At 36.2% G+C, this 21,613-nt stretch overlaps 3 protein-coding genes across 3 annotated transcripts; 1 reads left to right on the plus strand and 2 right to left on the minus strand.

Moving 5' to 3' along the window:
• Nucleotides 1-3,969: 3,969 nt before the first annotated feature.
• Nucleotides 3,970-5,258, minus strand: LOC132131112 (protein BTG1-like). The gene is made up of 3 exons (XM_059543055.1): nucleotides 5,075-5,258; nucleotides 4,817-4,953; nucleotides 3,970-4,553 (listed from the first exon to the last, which is right to left on the minus strand). The coding sequence occupies exons 2-3, from the start codon at nucleotides 4,932-4,934 to the stop codon at nucleotides 4,219-4,221; spliced, it is 453 nt and encodes a 150-aa protein (XP_059399038.1). The 5' UTR covers nucleotides 4,935-4,953; nucleotides 5,075-5,258; the 3' UTR covers nucleotides 3,970-4,218.
• Nucleotides 5,259-5,873: 615 nt separating this feature from the next.
• atrip (ATR interacting protein) lies at nucleotides 5,874-14,416 on the plus strand. Its single transcript, XM_059543298.1, has 14 exons — nucleotides 5,874-6,095; nucleotides 7,359-7,674; nucleotides 8,530-8,606; nucleotides 8,749-8,919; nucleotides 9,002-9,117; nucleotides 9,835-9,935; nucleotides 10,019-10,078; nucleotides 10,170-10,296; nucleotides 11,352-12,005; nucleotides 13,171-13,313; nucleotides 13,388-13,479; nucleotides 13,560-13,646; nucleotides 13,793-14,051; nucleotides 14,181-14,416. Exons 2-14 carry the CDS (start codon nucleotides 7,371-7,373, stop codon nucleotides 14,252-14,254), a joined length of 2,265 nt encoding a protein of 754 aa, XP_059399281.1. The 5' UTR covers nucleotides 5,874-6,095; nucleotides 7,359-7,370; the 3' UTR covers nucleotides 14,255-14,416.
• Nucleotides 14,417-15,429: 1,013 nt separating this feature from the next.
• On the minus strand, nucleotides 15,430-21,613 carry shisa10.1 (shisa family member 10, tandem duplicate 1). Its single transcript, XM_059543528.1, has 5 exons — nucleotides 21,290-21,613; nucleotides 20,250-20,409; nucleotides 19,772-19,896; nucleotides 17,848-18,057; nucleotides 15,430-16,650 (listed from the first exon to the last, which is right to left on the minus strand). The coding sequence occupies exons 1-5, from the start codon at nucleotides 21,348-21,350 to the stop codon at nucleotides 16,493-16,495; spliced, it is 714 nt and encodes a 237-aa protein (XP_059399511.1). The 5' UTR covers nucleotides 21,351-21,613; the 3' UTR covers nucleotides 15,430-16,492.

Raw genomic sequence — 21,613 nt, forward strand, 5'->3', positions numbered from 1 at the left:
TGTTATAGCACTTATATATCATTGCTCTTTTTGTTGTTTTTGATTGCTTCCACTGTCCTCATCTGTAAGTCGCTTTGGATAAAAGCATCTGCTAAATGAATAAATGTAAATGTAAATTTTTCATCCATAAGCAAAAATGTATGGGCTCAATTCCTCCTAAAAAATGTGTCAGGTTTTTGGATTTATATGAAAAATGTATATCTATTGACTGATTAAGCTTAGATAGCTTTCCTTCATTGGTTTAAAATGTATTTGTGTATTTATTTATTTTATTATTATTATTATATAGATTTTTTTTTCTTCCTCTCTCTCTCGATTGTAAGCTACATACCCCTTTATTGTGTTTTATTTCTCCTCTTCTCCTCTATCTTCTTTATTTGTTAATGTTCTCCTGAAGGTGATTATATATTTTCATCCAATTTCTTGAATAAAAAAAAAAAAGACTTGCTCAATGTCTCTTGCTCAATCTGATTGGTTACACCTCACGAGTAATAGCCTATCAACACTTGCGAGACGGTTGAAGCCGGTCCGCTGGGCAGTGGAGTTGCCAACTTGGCGACTTTGTCGCTATTTAGCGACTTTTTTCCAAAAAAGCGACTAGCACAAATCTAGCGACTTTTTGGACAATCATTATTTAGTCTCTGAGACTCTCTGGTGCTGCCGCACGAGTGCGAGGTCTCTCTTTCCCAGCGCGAGCCTCTCTCTCTGCATCTGCTGTGTTCAGCGAGCGCAGAGAGGAGCAGCACTTTCAGTAAAAAAAATATATTCTGTTGCTTCTAACTCTATTTTACAAGCAAGTATAGCCGACATCAGTCACAGCACAACCACTGACTTTATCGTATGTGTATTTGATTTTATTAGTGCAGATTAATGTTTGAGAGCTGGTTATGTAGTCTTAATGGACCGCGTTTCAGTCATTATAATATTCATTCTGTTGTCTGACAACAGAAACATTAAAATATAGTAATAAAAACAGTTTTATTGATAATTAAAATGAATGGCTAATTTAAATATGTGTATGTGAGCATAGGGAGGCAATACAATACGACGCACTTACGTCATAAATATGCTAATTAGCGCATGACGTCATCTAGTTCATGTTCTCATGATTTATTTTTATGAATTAAAATGTTTCATAATGTTTGGATTTATTGAAAAAAAAACATTTATTTTTCCCTGGATATGAAAAATTATAAGACTGTGTCTATAAAATTATGTCATGGACATATGATTGCTGTTTTGCTGTGATTGCTCCCCTTTTGTGTTCGCCTGCACATGATTTACTCAGAAAGACTAAAAACATCAAATTTTTGGACTTTTGAGTTATAAATAATTAATTAATACACATAAATAAATCATTTGTTAAATAATACATTTTAAATTGTATACCTTATCAGTATTAATATAATTATTGTATACAATTTGCATTTAAATGATATTTAAAAATAGGTTTAATAGGTTGGGATTGTAAGGGGGTTTATGTATTGGCAAAGAATTAGAAAATCTAAATCTAAAAATTAAAAACTAAAAGAATAAAATGTGAGGGGCATTTTTAGAGGCCGAAGTTTGTTTTATTTGGTCGAGTAGGATCATTAAAACTTTTTTAAATAATTAAGTGACTACTAAAGTAATGTATGCATTTATGACTACTCATGATTTAAAATGCTTACGTAAAGGTGAGGAGACTAAGAAAATTCAATGAAAATGCCTTATAGATAATCAAATACAAAACAAAAAAAATGTTCTTTAAGATGCCATAAAAATTATTACCAAGCAAAAAGTAAGTTATAATAGCGATTGAACATTTTATTTTGAGATTCAAATCCAGAAATATCAATCTTTGTTCTGGATATTTTTTTTCATTCAATTAAGAAAATGATTTAAAGATTTAGGCCTGGTTTCACAGACAGGGCTCAGGTTAAGCCAGGATTAGGCCATAGTTCAATTAGGACATACAAGTATCTTTTATAAACGTGCCTTTGAAAATAACAAAATACTTGTGTGTATCTTAAGACAAAACAATAGCACTGACGTATTTTCAGATATGTCTTTCTGTTAAAACAGTCCACACATGCATTTTAGTCTAGGTCTAAATGTTATATAGGGAACATTATATACGTTATATTTCATTGTATTTAATTTAAATTTAAGATAAATTCCATATACATAAAAATTAAGGAAGAGTTAGTTAGTTTTGTAGTTTTTAAGAAAGATGCATATTTATAGCTTGTCTGATTATTATACAACCCGAATTCCGGAAAAGTTGGGACGTTTTTTAAATTTTAATAAAATGAAAACTAAAGGAATTTCAAATCACATGAGCCAATATTGTATTCACAATAGAACATAGATAACGTAGCAAATGTTTAAACTGAGAAATTTTACACTTTTATCCACTTAATTAGCTCATTTAAAATTTAATGCCTGCTACAGGTCTCAAAAAAGTTGGCACGGGGGCAACAAATGGCTAAAAAAGCAAGCAGTTTTGAAAAGATTCAGCTGGGAGAACATCTAGTGATTAATTAAGTTAATTGATATCAGGTCTGTAACATGATCAGATATAAAAGCTTTGTCTTAGAGAAGCAGAGTCTCTCAGAAGTAAAGATGGGCAGAGGCTCTCCAATCTGTGAAAGACTGCGTAAAAAAATTGTGGAAAACTTTAAAAACAATGTTCCTCAACGTCAAATTTCAAAGGCTTTGCAAATCTCATCATCTACAGTGCATAACATCATCAAAAGATTTAGAGAAACTGGAGAAATCTCTGTGCGTAAGGGACAAGGCCGGAGACCTTTATTGGATGCCCGTGGTCTTCGGGCTCTCAGACGACACTGCATCACTCATCGGCATGATTGTGTCAATGACATTACTAAATGGGCCCAGGAATACTTTCAGAAACCACTGTCGGTAAACACAATCTGCCGTGCCATCAGCAGATGCCAACTAAAGCTCTATCATGCAAAAAGGAAGCCATATGTGAACATGGTCCAGAAGCGCCGTCGTGTCCTGTGGGCCAAGGCTCATTTAAAATGGACTATTTCAAAGTGGAATAGTGTTTTATGGTCAGACGAGTCCAAATTTGACATTCTTGTTGGAAATCACGGACGCCGTGTCCTCCGGGCTAAAAAGGAGGGAGACCTTCCAGCATGTTATCAGCGTTCAGTTCAAAAGCCAGCATCTCTGATGGTATGGGGGTGCATAAGTGCATACGGTATGGGCAGCTTGCATGTTTTGGAAGGCTCTGTGAATGCTGAAAGGTATATAAAGGTTTTAGAGCAACATATGCTTCCCTCCAAACAACGTCTATTTCAGGGAAGGCCTTGTTTATTTCAGCAGGACAATGCAAAACCACATACTGCAGCTATAACAACAGCATGGCTTCGTCGTAGAAGAGTCCGGGTGCTAACCTGGCCTGCCTGCAGTCCAGATCTTTCACCTATAGAGAACATTTGGCGCATCATTAAACGAAAAATACGTCAAAGACGACCACGAACTCTTCAGCAGATGGAAATCTATATAAGGCAAGAATGGGACCAAATTCCAACAGCAAAACTCCAGCAACTCATAGCCTCAATGCCCAGACGTCTTCAAACTGTTTTGAAAAGAAAAGGAGATGCTACACCATGGTAAACATGCCCCGTCCCAACTATTTTGAGACCTGTAGCAGAAATCAAAATTGAAATGAGCTCATTTTGTGCATAAAATTGTAAACTTTCTCAGTTTAAACATTTGCTATGTTATCTATGTTCTATTGTGAATAAAATATTGGCTCATGTGATTTGAAAGTCTTTTAGTTTTCATTTTATTAAAATTTAAAAAACGTCCCAACTTTTCCTGAATTCGGGTTGTAAGAAACATGTTAAGTGTTAGAAAAATAAGGCAATTAATAAATTGTAAGTATAAAGAGTCTCTTATATGGCTTATGTTCTGATTAAATCTAATACAGTTACATGGAATAACCACAAAAGACAGTTTAATTTTTTTTTTTTTTAGAAATCCATAGAAACATTTTAATAGAAATTTAAAAAAACATATTCAACATGACTGTACAGGGAGCTTAAAACACATTTAATCAAAATACATTTGTTTTCACCATGAGGTCAATAGGATGAAGATTTCACTGTTGATTAAAAAATAAAAAACAAGGTTTAAAAAGAAATCGAATGCAAGCGAAGCCTGGTTCACTGCGCTCACAAGCAGCTAATTACACAGAATCACTCTTCAGCTGGAGCAGGTCATCATGCCGAAGGATTTGGACGGACTCGGACGTCCGATTCTCAGTCCATCTTTACAGCTTTCCGGCTGGTTTTTGTCTGGAGGTGTGGACTCATAGAGGACGCATATGGACCCATCCTCTCCGATCCGGTAGGACACTTCATACGGGTCGACCCACATGGTGAGTTCGCTTGGCAGCAGTGAAAAGAGTTGCTCTTTTGTGAGTCCGATTGTACAGGCCGCTTTGCCTATCAAAGGGTCCATCTTGTGGTTGATCCGGATGCACCTGTAACCCGAACCTCGGCACGGTGCGTTTGGGAACCAGTGGTGCTGATAATGATCTACAATGAAAGAAGAAAGTTAAGGCCTTGGAGCAATCGATCATGAACTGATTTGCAATTCTTTGCTAACAGTTCTGGTACTTTTAGTCACAAAATGATCCAAGTTTAGTAAATGGACTTTGGTGCTGCAATAAACCCAGTCTCATCCTCATCTGCTTTTTTCAAAACAATATTCGTTTTCATTGTAAACTACCAAATTTGGACCATGATATAGTTGAATTTATTTGTAAACAATGGAAAGGAGATGCCCGAGGCTCTCTCACCCCCTAAAGCTTCCTCCAAAGAGAATCTGAACTGTTCCAGCAGCTCTTCTGAAAGCAGTCTCGTTCCTCTCAACAGACGTGTGACAAAGTGAGCAGCAGTAGAGACCTCGGTTTTCATCGTGAAGATTTTGCATGAGCTGAAATGGAAAATAAAATATAAAAAATACAATCAGCTGAACTCAATAGGCCAGGCCAGTGTCTCTGGCGCGCTCCTTTGTTCAAAACAACACGGAAAAACGCCTCTTAAACGCCACTGACCTGCTCCAGTGACTCGGTTTAGCGATACAAAGGGTTTCCACAGCTATTGGAAGTGCTTTTATCGACGCGGTAGTGAAAACGGACAAATAAAACTAAATTTTCGACCACGGACCTCCTCCTCCAGCGGTGGCTCGAGCTACGTGCAGCTGCTGTTCCGAGCTCCGATGGTAAACACTCCAGAGCAGCGCGCCTTCGCCAATCAGAGCGCGAGCTGGCCCTCTGACGTCACAAGCGATCCATTTTTATAAACAGACGGCGTGTCACGTATCAAACGATGCGTACTTTTGTATACTTATTTACAACGTATGGTGCATCTAGTTATGCAAAACTCACATCTTACATACGTCTATCAGATGTTTGAAAGTTTTTTTTATTTTTATTTATTTTTTATTTTACACTTCGGAATTTATTTCTCACAATTTGGGATTTATATCTGACCGTTTCGACGTATTCTCGTCAGAATTGTGAGATTTAAAAAAATCCAGTAAAAAATAAAATAAAAGGGGAAATTAGGTTACCTTTTATTTTTTATCCCGTGACGGAAACAAGCCGAGGTTCCATAATTAATTGTGCACGGATATTTAAAAAGGGAAAACCTCTCCAAACGTACCGTTCATTGGTCCAAACTTGACCATATAATATCTTTTAAATCACAACTTTGAGTTTCAAAACCCTTTTTGCATATGACTCTTGTCTCACGAGCGTTTCCGTTGTGCGTGCGCTGGTCAATGGACCAATCAGAGCACGCTGTAATAAACTAGGCTCGCTCTTCGGCCAATCAAATGAGGTTTTACTACCGTATGCGTTTTCTACTGTCCGCATGTAGGCCCTCCTCCTCCTCACTGATTGAGAGGCAAAGCTCAGACATGTTTCAAACCTCACAACTTGTCGTTTATTTCTTTATTCATTTGTGTTTATGTTAATGGTTCAGAATAGCAGTTTGTTTGGAAGGTTCACAGTTCGGTCGTGTCCGCCGCGGGTTCATGCAGGAGTCTGAGAGAGACACGCGCTGAAGCAGCAGGTAACTGATCAACCTGAGCACTTCACTACAGTTTCACCACAGTAAATACAGTATGAGACTCTGCAAGAACATTTCATGGAGAACAGATATCATTTACCGCATTTGGCTTGAAAATAACTGGATTATTTGCTTTGACTAGTAGCATTATGATATTGTCAGTTGTGGTTTTGTTTTATGGTACTTTTTTCAGCTGGCAATAACTGTATTATATATATATATATACACGTTTGCCCCACACTGAATAGTGTGAGTGTGTATACATACTTATGTATATTTATGTATATGTATATTTGTCACGGTACCAACATTTCAGTATTCGGTACCGATACCAGTGAAAATCCACAGTTCTCGGTACCAATTTAGGCACCAAAGCAAATAACAAAAATATGCTAAAAAAAAAAAAAAACCTTTATCACTAAGAATAAAACCAATGCCGTTCTTTATAATTTTTTACAATTGTGTTTAAAGTTTTTCTACAAGTAATATAATTATGAAAAACAGTAAACAAGTTTCACCCAAATTTAATTTGTCTTTTAATTAATGAAATTTAAACACGTTTTATTTTTTGGTAAATAAAGAGGATTTGCTATTAAAATTAAAACATGGAAGTATTTTGTTCTGTGTTTATATATATTAATTTTTAATTTATCATATATATATATATATATATATATATATATATATATATATATATATATATATATATATATATATATATATATATATATATATATATATATATATATATATATATTGGGAAGTCGTGGCCTAATGGTTAGAGAGTCGGACTCCCAATCGAAAGGTTGTGAGTTCGAGTCCCGGGTTGGGGGAGTGCATGTACAGTTCTCTCTCCACCCTCAATACCATGACTTAGGTGCCCTTGAGCAAGGCATCGAACCCCCAACTGCTCCCCGGGCGCCGCAGCATAAATGGCTGCCCACTGCTCCGGGTGTGTGCTCACAGTGTGTGTGTTCACTGCTCTGTGTGTGTGCATTTCGGATGGGTTAAATGCAGAGCACAAATTCTGAGTATGGGTCACCATACTTGGCTGAATGTCACTTCACTTTATATATATATATATACATACACATACTTACACACACATATATATATATATATATATATATATATATATATATATGTATGTGTGTGTATATATGTATGTGTGTGTGTATGTATGTATGTGTGTATATGTGTGTGTTTTCCCCACATTGAATAGTGTAATTTTTATTTATTTTCACCCCCCCCCCCCCCCCCCCAAAGCTCTTCTTTGTCATGGACTTCCCACCAAGCAAGAGACTGAAAAGCCATCAGGTCACAGCTGAGCCCGACCCGTTTGACGATGACATCGATTTCACACAGGATGACCTGGAGCAGATTGACATCATCGCGTCCCAGGCCATCACCGGAGATGGCCAGAACAGTGGGTCGAAGAGGCCGTTCGGTTCGGTGTTCACGTCCGCTGATGAGCGAAGAGAAGCACCTGTGAGATCCGGCCGGAAAACATTTGCCATCGGAGACTGCAGCAGCAGCATCAACACCTGTAACAACAGAGAACCTCACAGAAAAGATGCGTTTGGTTAGTGTAAGACATTTTGGATGCAAGTCCTCCTTTCTCAAACACTGCCATGTCTGCTTTTGGACCGAGCATTTTTGATAAAAGCATATTCCTACAGGTTTTTGCATTATATGTATGGGTTCAACTAAAAATGTAACGAGTTTGTGTGTGTTATGTATCTAACAGCAGATTTATAGCAATAATAATCAAAAGTTATAATTTATTTTAATTGATTTGTGCATTGTATGGTTTTATTTAGCATCTCACAGTGGATTTATGGTATTATAGTAATAACTATATAAGATTATAATTGGATAAGATTTAATTTGATCAAATTTAAGATATGATTAAATGTAATTTAATAACAAAAACAAATATAGCAAAACCTATTAACAGAAAATGTAGTAAAATATATATATGTTTTTGTTACTTAAATATTATGTGAATTCTTATCAGATTAAATATTATTTGAAATATTTTTAAGTCAAAGTTTATATATATCATTTTTGCTTAGGTTTGGACTGGATTGGTTAAACTACAAATGTAAGTTTTTGTGTGTAAGTCTGCATCTCTCACAGTGGATTTATAGTTATAATATTAATAATAATAATTAGTGCAGATTTAATTTAATTTTGTCTAAGAAGAGATAATAATATTTAATTAACACTTTTTTTAAATTTAAAAATCAATATAGCAGTATTTTTTTGTTATTATAAAGTATATTAATTTGTATTAAATATAATAATAATCATTATTATAGATTTTTTTTAATTACAAAATTTCTGATTATTTCATTTTTGCACTGTAAGCGCTCTAGATGGGTTAAACTGGAGATTAAACATGTATGCATGTGTAATTTTGCATCTCTCTCAACAGATGGCCATTCCAGTAAAGATGGAGAAGACCTGCACTTCAGGCAGTTAGAGCAACAGCAAGCAGACCTGAAGAAAAAGGTGTGTTCTTCAACACAACACACAGTTCATTTGAGTGCTTCAAGATCTGCTCTCATAGAGGCCCCATTATAACAGTTCATTCCTGAATTCCAGTCATCATTTAGTGTTTCATGACTCTGTCTGCATGTCTGTTGACACTCAGCTGAAGGAGGTAGAGGAGGAGATCCTGATGAAGAACGGAGAGATCCGAGTCTTGCGTGACTCCCTGAAACTGGCCAATCAGGAGAAGGAGCAGCAGCGGCAGACCCAGCTCGCCCTGGAGAACGAGAAAGCTGACGCTCAGAGCGAACGCGAGAAAGAGCTGTCCAGGAAGGTATGGCACCCAAGTTTGACTCATGACATGATTGGGCTGATGAATCGGCTCGGGTGAGATCCACATGCTTGTTTCTCTACAGGTGCAGTCGCTGCAGTCAGAGTTGCACTTTAAAGAAGCCGAGATGAATGAAATGAGAGGGAAACTTCAGAGCATCGAGCGCGGAGGAAAGCAGCCCGGCACTCCTGCACGAAACATGTAAATGCAGCACTCGTTTTGTTGGAGAAATTAGTAATGAGAGAGCGTTGACAAGAGTTGACCAGAGACTGATGAAACATTTTATTAATATTTGCATGCACTCCACTCCTCAGTGCATCATGTTACATTGTTTGTATGTTACTAAGTTTTATTAAATTAAATATTACTAAATATTTCAATAATATCAATAATTATTAGAATTATTATTATTGTACAGAATAAGTAATAGTAATACTTAATTTTTTAAAAGCAACAGAAATATTGATTGTGATCATACTACAAAAAAATTATTATAATTATTAATATTAAAAAACAAGTGTTTGAAATAATAATAATTTACAAAATTATGTGGTCATAAAAGGCAATAATTATTATTGATTAATATTTTATTATTAAATTATTATTATTTAAAACAACATGAATAATAGTAATAATAATAATTTTATTTATTATTATTAAATAAGTACAGACAATACTTTTAAATATAATATAAAAAAGTTATTGTTAAACTTTGCTTATTTTTCTATTAGTAATATTAATTACTAGTCGTATTGTTATTAAAATTAAAGGTATTACTGTTTTTAAATATATTATTATTGCAATTAATAATAATCCTTGTTTATTTATTGGCAGGTTCGAATGTGTCTTGAAAGCTGAGATACTAGACAAATATGAGCTGATTTGGGTGTGTGTGTGTGTGTGTGTGTGTGTTAACAGTCTTCAGTCTCCTGCGAGTCGAGTGTTCATGACTAAAGAAACGTTTGCAGCCGAATTCTCCAAGAAAACATCTCCTGTCAAAAAAGCCCTTTTATTAGAGGGTATGAATTATTTTCCTTCCTGACTGCTGATGTGTTTATATTGTCATTCAGTCCCTTAATATCACATTATCAAAATCTGTCAGATGGTAAACCAGCTCAGTCCAAACGTTCCCTCACAGAAGAGCCACGATCGGAGCAGGAGGGTAAGCGCTGATCAGATGTCTAGCATGTTTCTTCTTGTTTCTGTTATCTCTGTGTGTGGTGATGATGATGCTGTGCTTTGTTTCACTGTAGGGTGTGTGTTACTGAAGCTGCTGCTGCAGCAGCCGCTGGATCCGAGCTCTTTGGGTCTGTGTCACCTGCTGTCCATCAGTCCTGACGCTCTGCCAAACGTCCTATCGCAGCACGGCTACGTCAGCCCGTAAGCCTCAACAAGCCCCGCCCACTGGGAGGAGCATCCGACTTAAACACATAACACTTCTGATAGCATTAGTGTGTGTCCTGAAACATGAGAAACCTACTGTAAACATCGGATTCCATTACATACAACTGTTTGTTCGGAGAAATCAGCGGCCCACTTTAACAACATTTATCATACAATATTCCGTTGCATCATTTGTAAAAATTGGTGTTTCCCAATGGAACGTTTGAGCAATGTCAACTTTGGAAACGATGATCAAATATACTTTAAGTCATGGAAAGAGATGTATACGTACATACATTATATATATATATATATATATATATATATATATATATATATATATATATATATATATATATATATATATATATATATATATATATATATATATATATATACGGTTCATTAAGAACAGCATATAAAACACTACAGCTTCACATACATTTTAGTGTAGAAAATAAAAAAAAGTTTGTAAAAATGCCTTGTTTAAAAGACTTTTTACATCATGAAATCAGCTGTTTTTGCTTTTTCAAAATGTAGTTTTCATTAATTTTATAATTTATTATTTAAATATTGTATTGGTGATAACTATATATGACTTGAAAATATTCCTTTTAAATTTACTATAATATTTTTTATTTATTGTTACAATTAAATATATAAAAGATATTGTTATTATTATTATTAATTCATTTCTGAAAGTAAAACTATGAAAACCTAGAAATATTGGGGGAAAACATAATTCTAAAATTTGATATTTAGGCCCGGAAAACTTGTGAAAGTTAAAAAATCATCCATGTTTAAATAACACTTAGCATTATATTATACCAGGGGTCCTCAAATCTGGCCCACGAGATCCACTTTCCTGCAGAGTTTAGCTCTAACCCTGATCGAACACACCTGAGCAGGTAAATCACAGGTAATTGAGTTGGGTCAGGGTTTGATCAGGGTCAGTCTCGCGAGCCAGATTTGAGGATCCATGTATTATACTGTAGCATGTAATATAACTATAAGCAACTATTTCTTTAATGTTTACTTACTCCTTTCTTCAGGGGATCGTTGACGACTTCCAGCTCGTCCTCCACAGAGTTCAGATCATTTCATCGTCCTCAATCTCGATTTCACCAGCAGCAAAATCTGGCCATGTCCGCTCTGACCGCATTAGCTCTCCATCGCCCCGACAGTGTCCCACAGAACCCAGACGCTGCTCTCCAGCCCACCCGGCGCTCCTGTCCCGCCGCGGCGCACTTCCTCCCCCTGCTCACCTTCCACATCAGCACATACTGTCAGTCTCTGGAGACGGTGGAGAGCTCGGCGAAGACCTCGCTCCACAGCAGCTCACTGTCCGGATCGTCTGACTGCAGCCTGGCCTCGAGTCTGGAGGAGTCTCTCAGCGGTCAGGAGGAGTTCGCCCTGGCCGCCCTCAAAGCGCTCTATCACATAGTGTGCTACAGCAGCGAGGCTCTGGACGTGTTCCTCTGCCACCAAGAGGACGTGAAGCAGCCGCAGGGATCGAAAACCCTCCTCAGCACCTCTGAACATCTGAACGGGGACTCGCAGACCCCGCTGTCTCTTCTCAGGAGGATCCTACAGCTGGCAGATCCTGCGTTCATTACGGCCGCGGGCCAGAGGGAGGCGCTGGTGAGCACATGTTTGAAGACCCTCAGTGTTCTGGCCGAGAGAGCGCGGGACGACCAGCTCTCCAGGTTTAGTAGATTTAGATTTACAACTTACTTTAATGGTTTCTGTTTTAAGTTTAATTTTAGTTAAAGTTTTAGTCATTTTCTTGTGCGTTTTCATCATTTTTATTAGTTTATGGTCATTAGTTGTTGTTTTTTTTTTGCTATTTATTATAGTTTTAGTTTAAATTGAGTACATAAAATTACGCTAAACAAATATGAGAAATGGTAACTTCCTAAGTTTTTTGTTTAGATTTGATATTTAAATGAATACTTATTTTAATTTTAAGTCTTTTTTTATGGTTTGCATTTTAGTTTTTGATAATATCTGTTTTATTTTCTATAAGATATCTATTATCTATCTATCGTTTTATCTGTCTATCTATCTATATTTCTATCTGTCTATCTATTTTCTATCTGTTCTATCGTTCCATCTATCTATCCGTTGTTCTATCGTTCTATCTATCGTTCTATCTATCTATCTGTTCTATCGTTCTATCTATCGTTCTGTCGTTCTATCTATCTGTTGTTCTATCGTTCTATCTATCATTCTATCAATCTGTTCTATCGTTCTATCTATCATTCTATCGTTCTATCTATCATTCTAACGTTCTATCTATCTGTTGTTCTATCGTTCTTTCTATCATTCTATCTATCATTAAATCTATCGTTCTATCTATCTATCTATCTATCTGTTGTTCTATCGTTCTATCTATCGTTCTATCATTCTTTCTATCTTTCGTTCTATCTGTCGTTCTATCTATCTATCTATCTGTCTATATAAAAACAAAATATCTAATGAAAAACATTGCACAATAGCACTAGACTTCATTTCAATTCTTTGGTTTTGGATTGAATTAACTTCTAGAATGCAGTATTCTCAGTTTATCCAGATTTTCAGTATGAAAAATGGACCATAAGGAATATCAGTCACAATCTGGATTACTTGCTTAGACTGTGTAATATGAGACAAAATTGGATTTAAAAGAAACATATTGTTTTTTATGCAGTGAAACTGGATGCATGCCAAATGATTGCCACAGTAATTTATGCCTCGCATGGAATAACTGTTCCAATTTCATTTCAAACATAGCCAGTGTTTTATTTTCTTTTAAAAAATCTGATTTGCTAGTATATTTTTTTTAAATCCTGATGATAATAATTAATCTGCTGACTCATTTCTCTAATGTAGACTTCAGGTGGTGATGTCGAGTCAAGTGTTGCCTAAATGTCTGACTCAGGAGACGTCCTTCAGAATAGTGCGTCTGTCTGTGAGATTTCTGTCGTTTATCATCTATAATGAAGACATGGCCGCTAAACTCTGCTCACACGAATGTAAGTGTGTTTCAGTGCTCCATTGATCATCATCTGCAGGTATGATTTTACACCAACCCTCGCTCTTCCACCAGATCCGTGTCCTTTTCTCAAAATGTTCCAGTACGTCACATCTAGACCGGACAAATCGGCTTCTGAGGACGTGTGGAGTCGTTTAGAACTGGAGGTGATTATCTTGTAATATTTCATTTGAAATGCATTCCAAATATAAAGATGGTATTAAAAACGGTATTCTGTTGTGAACAGGTCGTCCGGTTGTTAACCAAACTGTTCACACAGAAGACCGGGACATGGCCGGCTTTGTGTGAATCATCCTGCCAGTGTGTTAATGAGGTTTGATACACTCTTTACTCTCACTGTCTGTTAGTTTTGAAGCAAAACCCGTCTTTAGAAGCACAATGGGAAACAATAGGGTGTTTCAAACAATAGTTACTGATGTGTCTGGTACAGAGCGCACGATACATTTAATTCCTCTTCAGGTGGTGCGGACGGTTGTTGTGGTTTTACACAGACAATGGCTGAAGACAAAAGGCAGAGGAAGTCAAACGGTGGGTGGTCGGAGCTGGACGTGTCCTGGGTTGCAGGTACTGCGAGAAGCTCTGATGTTACTGCACTGGCTGCTGATGAAGGACTCGTCGTTTTCTGAACACTGTCTTGAAGTCCTGCACATGTACGATCAGGTCATTCCCGCCATCAGAGACACGTTCCGGCTGGTCCCAGATCTGTCCGAGAGCGAAGGTCAGTTTGTGTCTGTACGTTCGATTCTAGTGAGTGATGCCAGCATGAACATCTGATAAAGCACATTTAAACATATTTATCTTCAAATGAATCAGTTGCAGTGCATTAAACTGTATTATATCATCGCAGAACTGGCTCTGGAGGAGATCTGCCGATCTGAAACGGAGTACGTTGAAGACATGGATATGGAAACGGGGTCATGATGAGCAAACATAAAGTCAAGTTTTGTAACTAATGATATTTAGTGTATATCTTGCAATTTGTCTGCTCAGAAACATTCTGTGTTTGTCGTGTGTCCTCAGATTTCGTCTTACTTTTAAAAAAGACTGTGAGCACCAATGATCCGAATTAAAGAATTAATTCTATATCGCCTTTTTGTATTACAGGATATAGTCCTCCATTGTAGCTGCATTACTGTAGAAATGTTTATTTTTTAGTTTTTATAAACCAAAGGGTTTATCTGTAGTAATTAACAGCAGGTGACAAATACATTTATACAATAATTAACCGTGTGGGTTAATACTGTGGATGCTCATGAACGACTGACTGTACATTTATATCGTTTATTTAAATGGATACTCGCATGAAAAAAAAATAGTTGCATGTAATTTTGATTTAAAGTTGATCATTTCACCTGCTCTCCCAAAACACACAAAACAATAGATTAATGTACAAAACTATCAGCATAGCAACAAGATGAATACTACAGTAATATTACCCTAATATTAATACAAGAATCATCTGAGCTAAGTTACACTAGTCAAAAAATAAGATATCAAATAAGTCTGTATTAAAACAAAGTGAGAAAAGAAATCGGTGGATTCGAGATGCTAGCTAGCTGGAAGTCATCTACTGTGTACAAACATCTGATAGATGTCTTTAAGATGTCAGTTTTCACAAACATCTTAAAGACATCTTCTAAACGTCTATTTGACATCTGATAGGAAACGTTCGTTGCACATCTGCAAAATCATTTTTTTGAGTGCAGTGCATGATGTAAGTGCTATCAAGGGAAGTGGTATGTACTTTCCCGAGACCTCAAAGTATCTTGTAGTACAAGTGTGCTATTTTAAATTAGAATTGGTCCACGTCTCCGTAAACTCACTTCCTGTACAACATTTAACCTCCTCTGTGTAGGTAAAAGACTTGTAAGAAATATGAGAAAAGTCTGACAAAAAAAGAAAGAAAGGTGAAATGTTAGGCACATCATTTGACTTCAACATTGGTCCCAGCACAACTTCTTTTTATTTGCGGATGCAAACATGGAGATTGAAATTCTAAACATTTGAAAATAAAACATCAGTTTTATCAGTAAATCAGTTTTAACATACTATCAAACCAAGAACATCTAAAAAAAAGTCACCCCCGGTACAAGACGGTACAGAGAGAGGTGTCGATAACATACGACCAAACTTCATAACACGTAAGAGCGTGTCACAACATTACCAAACGAAACCTCTTTCTCACACAGCGATATACAAATGTATTTCAGACCCTCAAGTAAAAACTAAACTGTGCTGACGCCTCCTTCATAAACATGGAATTACTACAACATTCAAAATAATCCGAACACATGGTATCCACGTGTAATTTGCTGCATTGAACAAGGCATATTCTGGATCTCCGTCACGAGAACACAGTTACAAACATTCACAAATGCGTAAACCTCTGAAAACATCTAAACAGCATGCTGGTGTCGTTCGAATGTACCAACTGATAAAGTGTCGACGTTTTGTGCAAATTCCCAGGATAAAATAAAGTGTGAGCTTTAAGGCGCCTTATTGTGCTTGGTTCACACCAAGCACAATAACTATAAAGATAATGATATAATTCTCAAAATCGTTCTCGATATTAAAGAATAGCAGAGTCCACACCACAACTATAACGATAAAGCCATAGAAAAACGGTATCATTGGAATCACTTTCAGAACGATTTTTCTTTCCTGTTGAACGATAAAAACATTGACAGCCAATCAGAATCAAGCTTGCTGTAATTAGCTCGAGAATTTAAAGCGCCAGACGCACGTGTGATTAGATTAAACAGACAATATCATTTGCTGGTGTAGACGCTAATATCGTTATCTTTATAGTTATTGTTCTCGGCGTGAAAGGGCCTTAACGGCATTTCAAGATGAAGCATGTAAGTTATGAGGCTCGAAAAAAACATATTCCCTATTGCCTAGTGGAGAAAAACAAACATAACGAAACCAACATATATGGCTTGGAGTGACAAACAATGGCTGGAGTAAATTAAAATAAGAATATTTAAATAAAATCAAGTGTAAAGAAAACGCGCTTTGCTGTCAGACTTGAAAGCGGCAATGATAGCAAACACTGATCATTTAATTCCCGACCCAACTGGGTGATCTGCTTCACAGTAGATGTACATTTCCGCAATTGTAGGATAAAACTACATAATCATCAACAACCCAGGTTGTGGTTTAGTAGCCGGTCTTTGGTGGCTCCATGTAGTTGGGGTTGTAAGCTGGTTGGGTCGAGCTGTAGTCTGTTGGTGGGGGTGGGTGAGCGAATCCGGGCTGAACGGGTGGTTGCATGGGGTACGGTGCCTGGCTGTAGGGAACAGGATATCCTGGGCCTCCTGAAAACACAAGCAGAATTACAGCTTCACTTTGAGTCAATCAAACTTCTATCCAACACTTCGAAATCGAGTTCGATTTAGAGCGCAATTTTCAGGTGAAAGCCATGCAACTTGATAATTTAAACTACTGTTCAAAAGTTTGGGTTTGGGTTTAAAGAAATTAATACTTTTATTCAGCAAAGATGCATAAAATTTATCAAAAGTGACAGTAATGAATCCTGATTCAAAACAAACAATCATTGTTTTATTTCAAATAAATTCTGTTCTTTTGAACTCTTAATGCATCAAACAATCCTTAAAATCTATGAAGCAACAGCGGTTTTCAACACTTATAATAATAATAATAATAAAACTACATGTTTCATGAGAATTAAATCAGCGTATTAGAATGAATTCTAAAGGACACTGAAGACTGGAGTAATGATGTTGAAAATTCGGCTGGAATCAATTACATAAAAAAAAAAAATCAATACAATTAAAAAAGGTTTATTTTAAATTGCAATAATATTTTACAAAATGACTGTTTTTCGCTGTATTTTTGATCAAATAAATGCAGTTTTGATAAACGTAGAATATTCTTTATTTTAATAAAATCTCACGGCCCCAAACTTTTGAATGGCAATGTTTAAAAAAAAAAAATTATTTTAGTTTTGTTGAAATTTATTTTGATGGTATGAGATCTCAAATATGCTTCATATATATATATATATATATATACACACACACACACACACATTTTGTGTGCAACTTGATGCAATAAAGTTAAAAGGTCTGTTAAACAGTCTTGTTATTAAAAAAACAGAATAATCTAAAATGAATCCGTTTTAACAGCAATGGTAAACCAAAATATATATTTTTACTTAAACACTTCAGTAATAATTGAATCATCTGTGTCTTAATGTAAATGCCACCGTTTTTCCATATTGCACTGTTCTTCTCTCATCTCAGATGATTTGATGTGTACCTCTCCCGTCTCAGTGCGTATCGTCCATAGTGCAATATGGAAAAACGGAAGCGTTTTCCTTTAAGACTGTCATACTCATAACTCGCAAGTCATGAGACAGTGAAGGATTGCAATACTATGTAATGACACATTATTTCCAAATAAAAAGATTTGCATTAAAAACATCAACATTTACAGCAAAATCTCTCAAATGAATCTTTGTAAATAGTCCAGCGGAGCTTGTATTATCTTACCGGCCTCCTGATATGTGGGTGGTGGTCCCGCTGCGAATATCTGGCCCTGATAGGGTCCCGTCGGCATGGGTTTTCCAGCATAGGCTGGGGTGCCGCCGTACACGGCCTGAGGTGGCATGGGCTGGAACGGTGGATACTGAACTCCCTGAACGACAGGCTGCTGAGGATATTGTGTGGTTATCACTGTAGTGGTTGTTGCTCCCATAACAGCTGTAAAAGAATCAAAGGCAAGAGAACATGAATATACTGAGCTGATAAAGTCACAGTCAATGCGTAGCATTCATGCATATTATATAAAATACCCTGCAGACTTTAAAATGCTTCAGGAAAAAGCCTTGTGTATTTGATCAGAGTAAAAGGCTGCATGTATTTGATCAGAAACTCTTTAAAACAGTAACATTGACTAATATTATATTTTTAAATAATATATTTATACACACTTCAGCCTGATAACATCTGCAACCACAATTACAGCTGCAGTTCCTCTTTGTGGCAGTTAAATGGATAAATTAGAAATGCAAGAGTTCAACTTCTGTTTGTGCTTTAATTATTAGGCTCTATTATTATTAATAGAGAGAGAGACCAGGCATATTAATAATCTGACCATTTGTTTGATATGAAGACAGATTTTCTATAACTTGCCATTTGATATCATTACATTATATAAATATTGGTATTATATTTGCCACCCTGGTCTACAGATATCAGCTAACGCTGTGAAAAATGTTAAATTATATCGCAATTATAAATGAATAACTTTACAACAATACTACAGAATATCCTTCATGTTGAATGAAAATAAAAACAATCCTCCCTGTGAAGAAAACTATACAAACATAAAAAACGAATAAAAGTTACAAACACAACAGAATGACTAAAATGTTAAAATCTAAATGGAAACAAAACTATAAAAATAAAAACTAATTCAAGATATTAATAAAAACTTACAGTGGTATCTCAATGATATTAAATAGCACTGGTTAAAGCAGAAAACAAATAAACAGGTTGACCATTTTAGCAGGTCAGTGAATTTAACAGTGAGTCTTTCAGATGATTTACATGCTTCTTAAAGGGCCAGTGCATTCAAAAATGAAAATTCTGGTTTTAAGTGCACTGTCACTTTAAGAAGAATACTATATTCCTAGTTCCCAGAATGGAAAGCCTAATCACTTCTTTCCCCCTACGTAACTAAATGTTAAAAACAGAAGTTCTAAAGATGAGACATCAACTTTTATTTGAGCGTCTTGTGACACGATTATTAACAATGGTGTCACAAGACACTGGGGCACAAGGGCGTTTCCTCCCCTTGTTTGTGGTTGCTGTGTGTGGACACAGTGACTCAGACTGGGTGGGGAATCTCAGAATGCTCCAGCATTCAGTTTTTCTGCTCTCAAAAGTCACATTCCAGTTTTTTTGGCATAGGCTACAAGGTCAGAGAAAGTTTAAACTTGTGGAAAAGAAGTTGTATCCTGTCTTACACACAGGTCAGTTGGACAAAACACTAACATGTCACATTTTGACCCACAACGTAATCAATTCTCATTGTAACACTACCCTGATGGATGCATGTTTATGAAAACAATGGGACATTTGTATCATAGGCTAGAAGGTCAGAGAAAGTCTAAACTTGTGGAAATTGTGTTTTAAACATTTTAGCCCTGTTTTATACATGGATCAGTCTCACGAAAACACCTAGGTTACATTCGACACCAAAACTGAAAGAAATGAAATTGCGAAACTTGGATATGATGTCGCAATTTACAAGTTAGTGATGTGTTTCGTGAGATTCAGTTAGAGAAAATGCAAAATATTTTTTCACTGGCTTCACTTTTGAACATGGAATATGACTCCTGTCCAATTATATCATGACTCGAATTGAAAACACGAACAAGAATAGATGCATTCTGCAACTGTAGACACTTACGTCTGGGACTTCTGCACATTTTGTAGAGGCAGCAGCAGGGGCAGACGCAGCAGACGATGAACATAACGACTAAGATCACAATCCCTGCTACTGTCACACCGATAGCAATAGACGTATAATCATTGCTTTAGGACAGATGATGAAAAAAAAGACAGGTTAGAAACACACTTCATTGGATCATATATGATCTAATCACAATCATCTTCCAATTCACAGATAGATTTCCCTGAAAAATGAACATAAATAATACTCTGTCAGTATCAAAACATCCCTGCTATCCCAGCACAGCGACACGGACTTAACCAATGGCATCGCTATCTGTTTGTCCGGCCAAACAAAAATGGGGATTGGGTTTGGGAAGTCATATTTTCAAAACATAGTTTGGTAATGCTACCGACACAGAAAGAGTAAATGTGCATGTCAGTATGTAACTAAGAAAGACATTTTTTTCTATCACGAGAGAAGTAAAACAGCTCACAAAAAACAGTTGTCTTGGTCATCCTCGGATAACTTCTGAAGTGGATTAATGCAGCAGTATCTGTCATCACACGTCCCACAACAGAACTGTATAAACTTGCAGTCAATGGAAGGCTTCAGCACACTATAACTGTTGATGTAGCTTTTGCAGTCATCATCGGCTAAACAAAGCAAAAAGACAAGAGAAATAAATGACATGTTGGCCAAAACTAACACGTAGGAGTCCTTCCACCACAAATTAAAATCTTGCTATCTGACAGGTCACCCAAACTCAATTAGTTGGAATATGATTTAGATTATCTGTAATGGTATTTTTTATGGCTTTTTAGAGTTTTTACAATGTAAACAACCATATATTTTTCTTGTGTGTAAACAAGAAGCACAAACTTGCTGAATGTCTTCTTTTGTGCTTCTTGCTAGAAAATAATAAGCATTGGAACAACATAATCATATTTATTAAGTGGACTTATTCTTGTAAGCTGTATGCATCACTTGTTGTGAGCAGATTTGAGATCCATATGGTATAGGGAAATGCATCACATGTTTTTAAATCTACAGAAACATGTATAGACTTCAAAAAGATCAAACATTTCATATACACAAAACAGATTAGAAACAATACATTTATTTACTACAGCAAAAAAAAAAAAAAAATCTTGTAAAAGAGAAAAAACTGAAATTGCCAGTACATTTGAACAAATAATTACAAAAATACTATATTACATGTGAAATTTTAGGAAGAAGGCAACAGTTTCTCAGTAAAACGTAGGCCACTCCAATTATCTTTTTGTTTACTTCGAAAAAATATTTTTTTGTAGAAAAAAAGAAATACAGAAAACAAATAATTTTCTACTAAAAACTACACGTGAAACATAAATAATAAAATTGCAAATGACACATAAGACATGAGACATGCATAACGAATTTGTCAGGGCAGATCCTGCTGTATACTTAGCAGACATCGATTTACCCGGAGAAACCGTCAACAAGAAGACGTGTGAACGCTAAGAAGCCGTTTCTTGAGGTATCTTAGAAACTCACCGAACGTCGCCGTGAATAAACCCGCAGACAGGAGCAGAAGAACCGGGACGGTGGACGCCATCGCTCCGCTCTTCCTCTTCAGTAACGTTAGCTCGTTCCGTGCGAAGTCCTGCGGATGTTGTAACCTGAGAAGACGCCAAACCCTGAACTAGGAAGGAAAAAAACAGTCCCGCTTAACCTACAGGTTTACACTATTAGTCCTGTGACGTCCAGAGCGTAAACATGAGAAAAAATATTATTTTTTGTTGTAAACCCATAAAACAACACGACACAACACACTTACACACTCACGACAATGGGAATCAATTGCTGAATAAGGGACTG

The sequence above is a fragment of the Carassius carassius genome, chromosome 48 (genome assembly GCF_963082965.1).
Source record: "Carassius carassius chromosome 48, fCarCar2.1, whole genome shotgun sequence".
NCBI classification, from domain to species: Eukaryota; Metazoa; Chordata; class Actinopteri; order Cypriniformes; family Cyprinidae; genus Carassius; species Carassius carassius.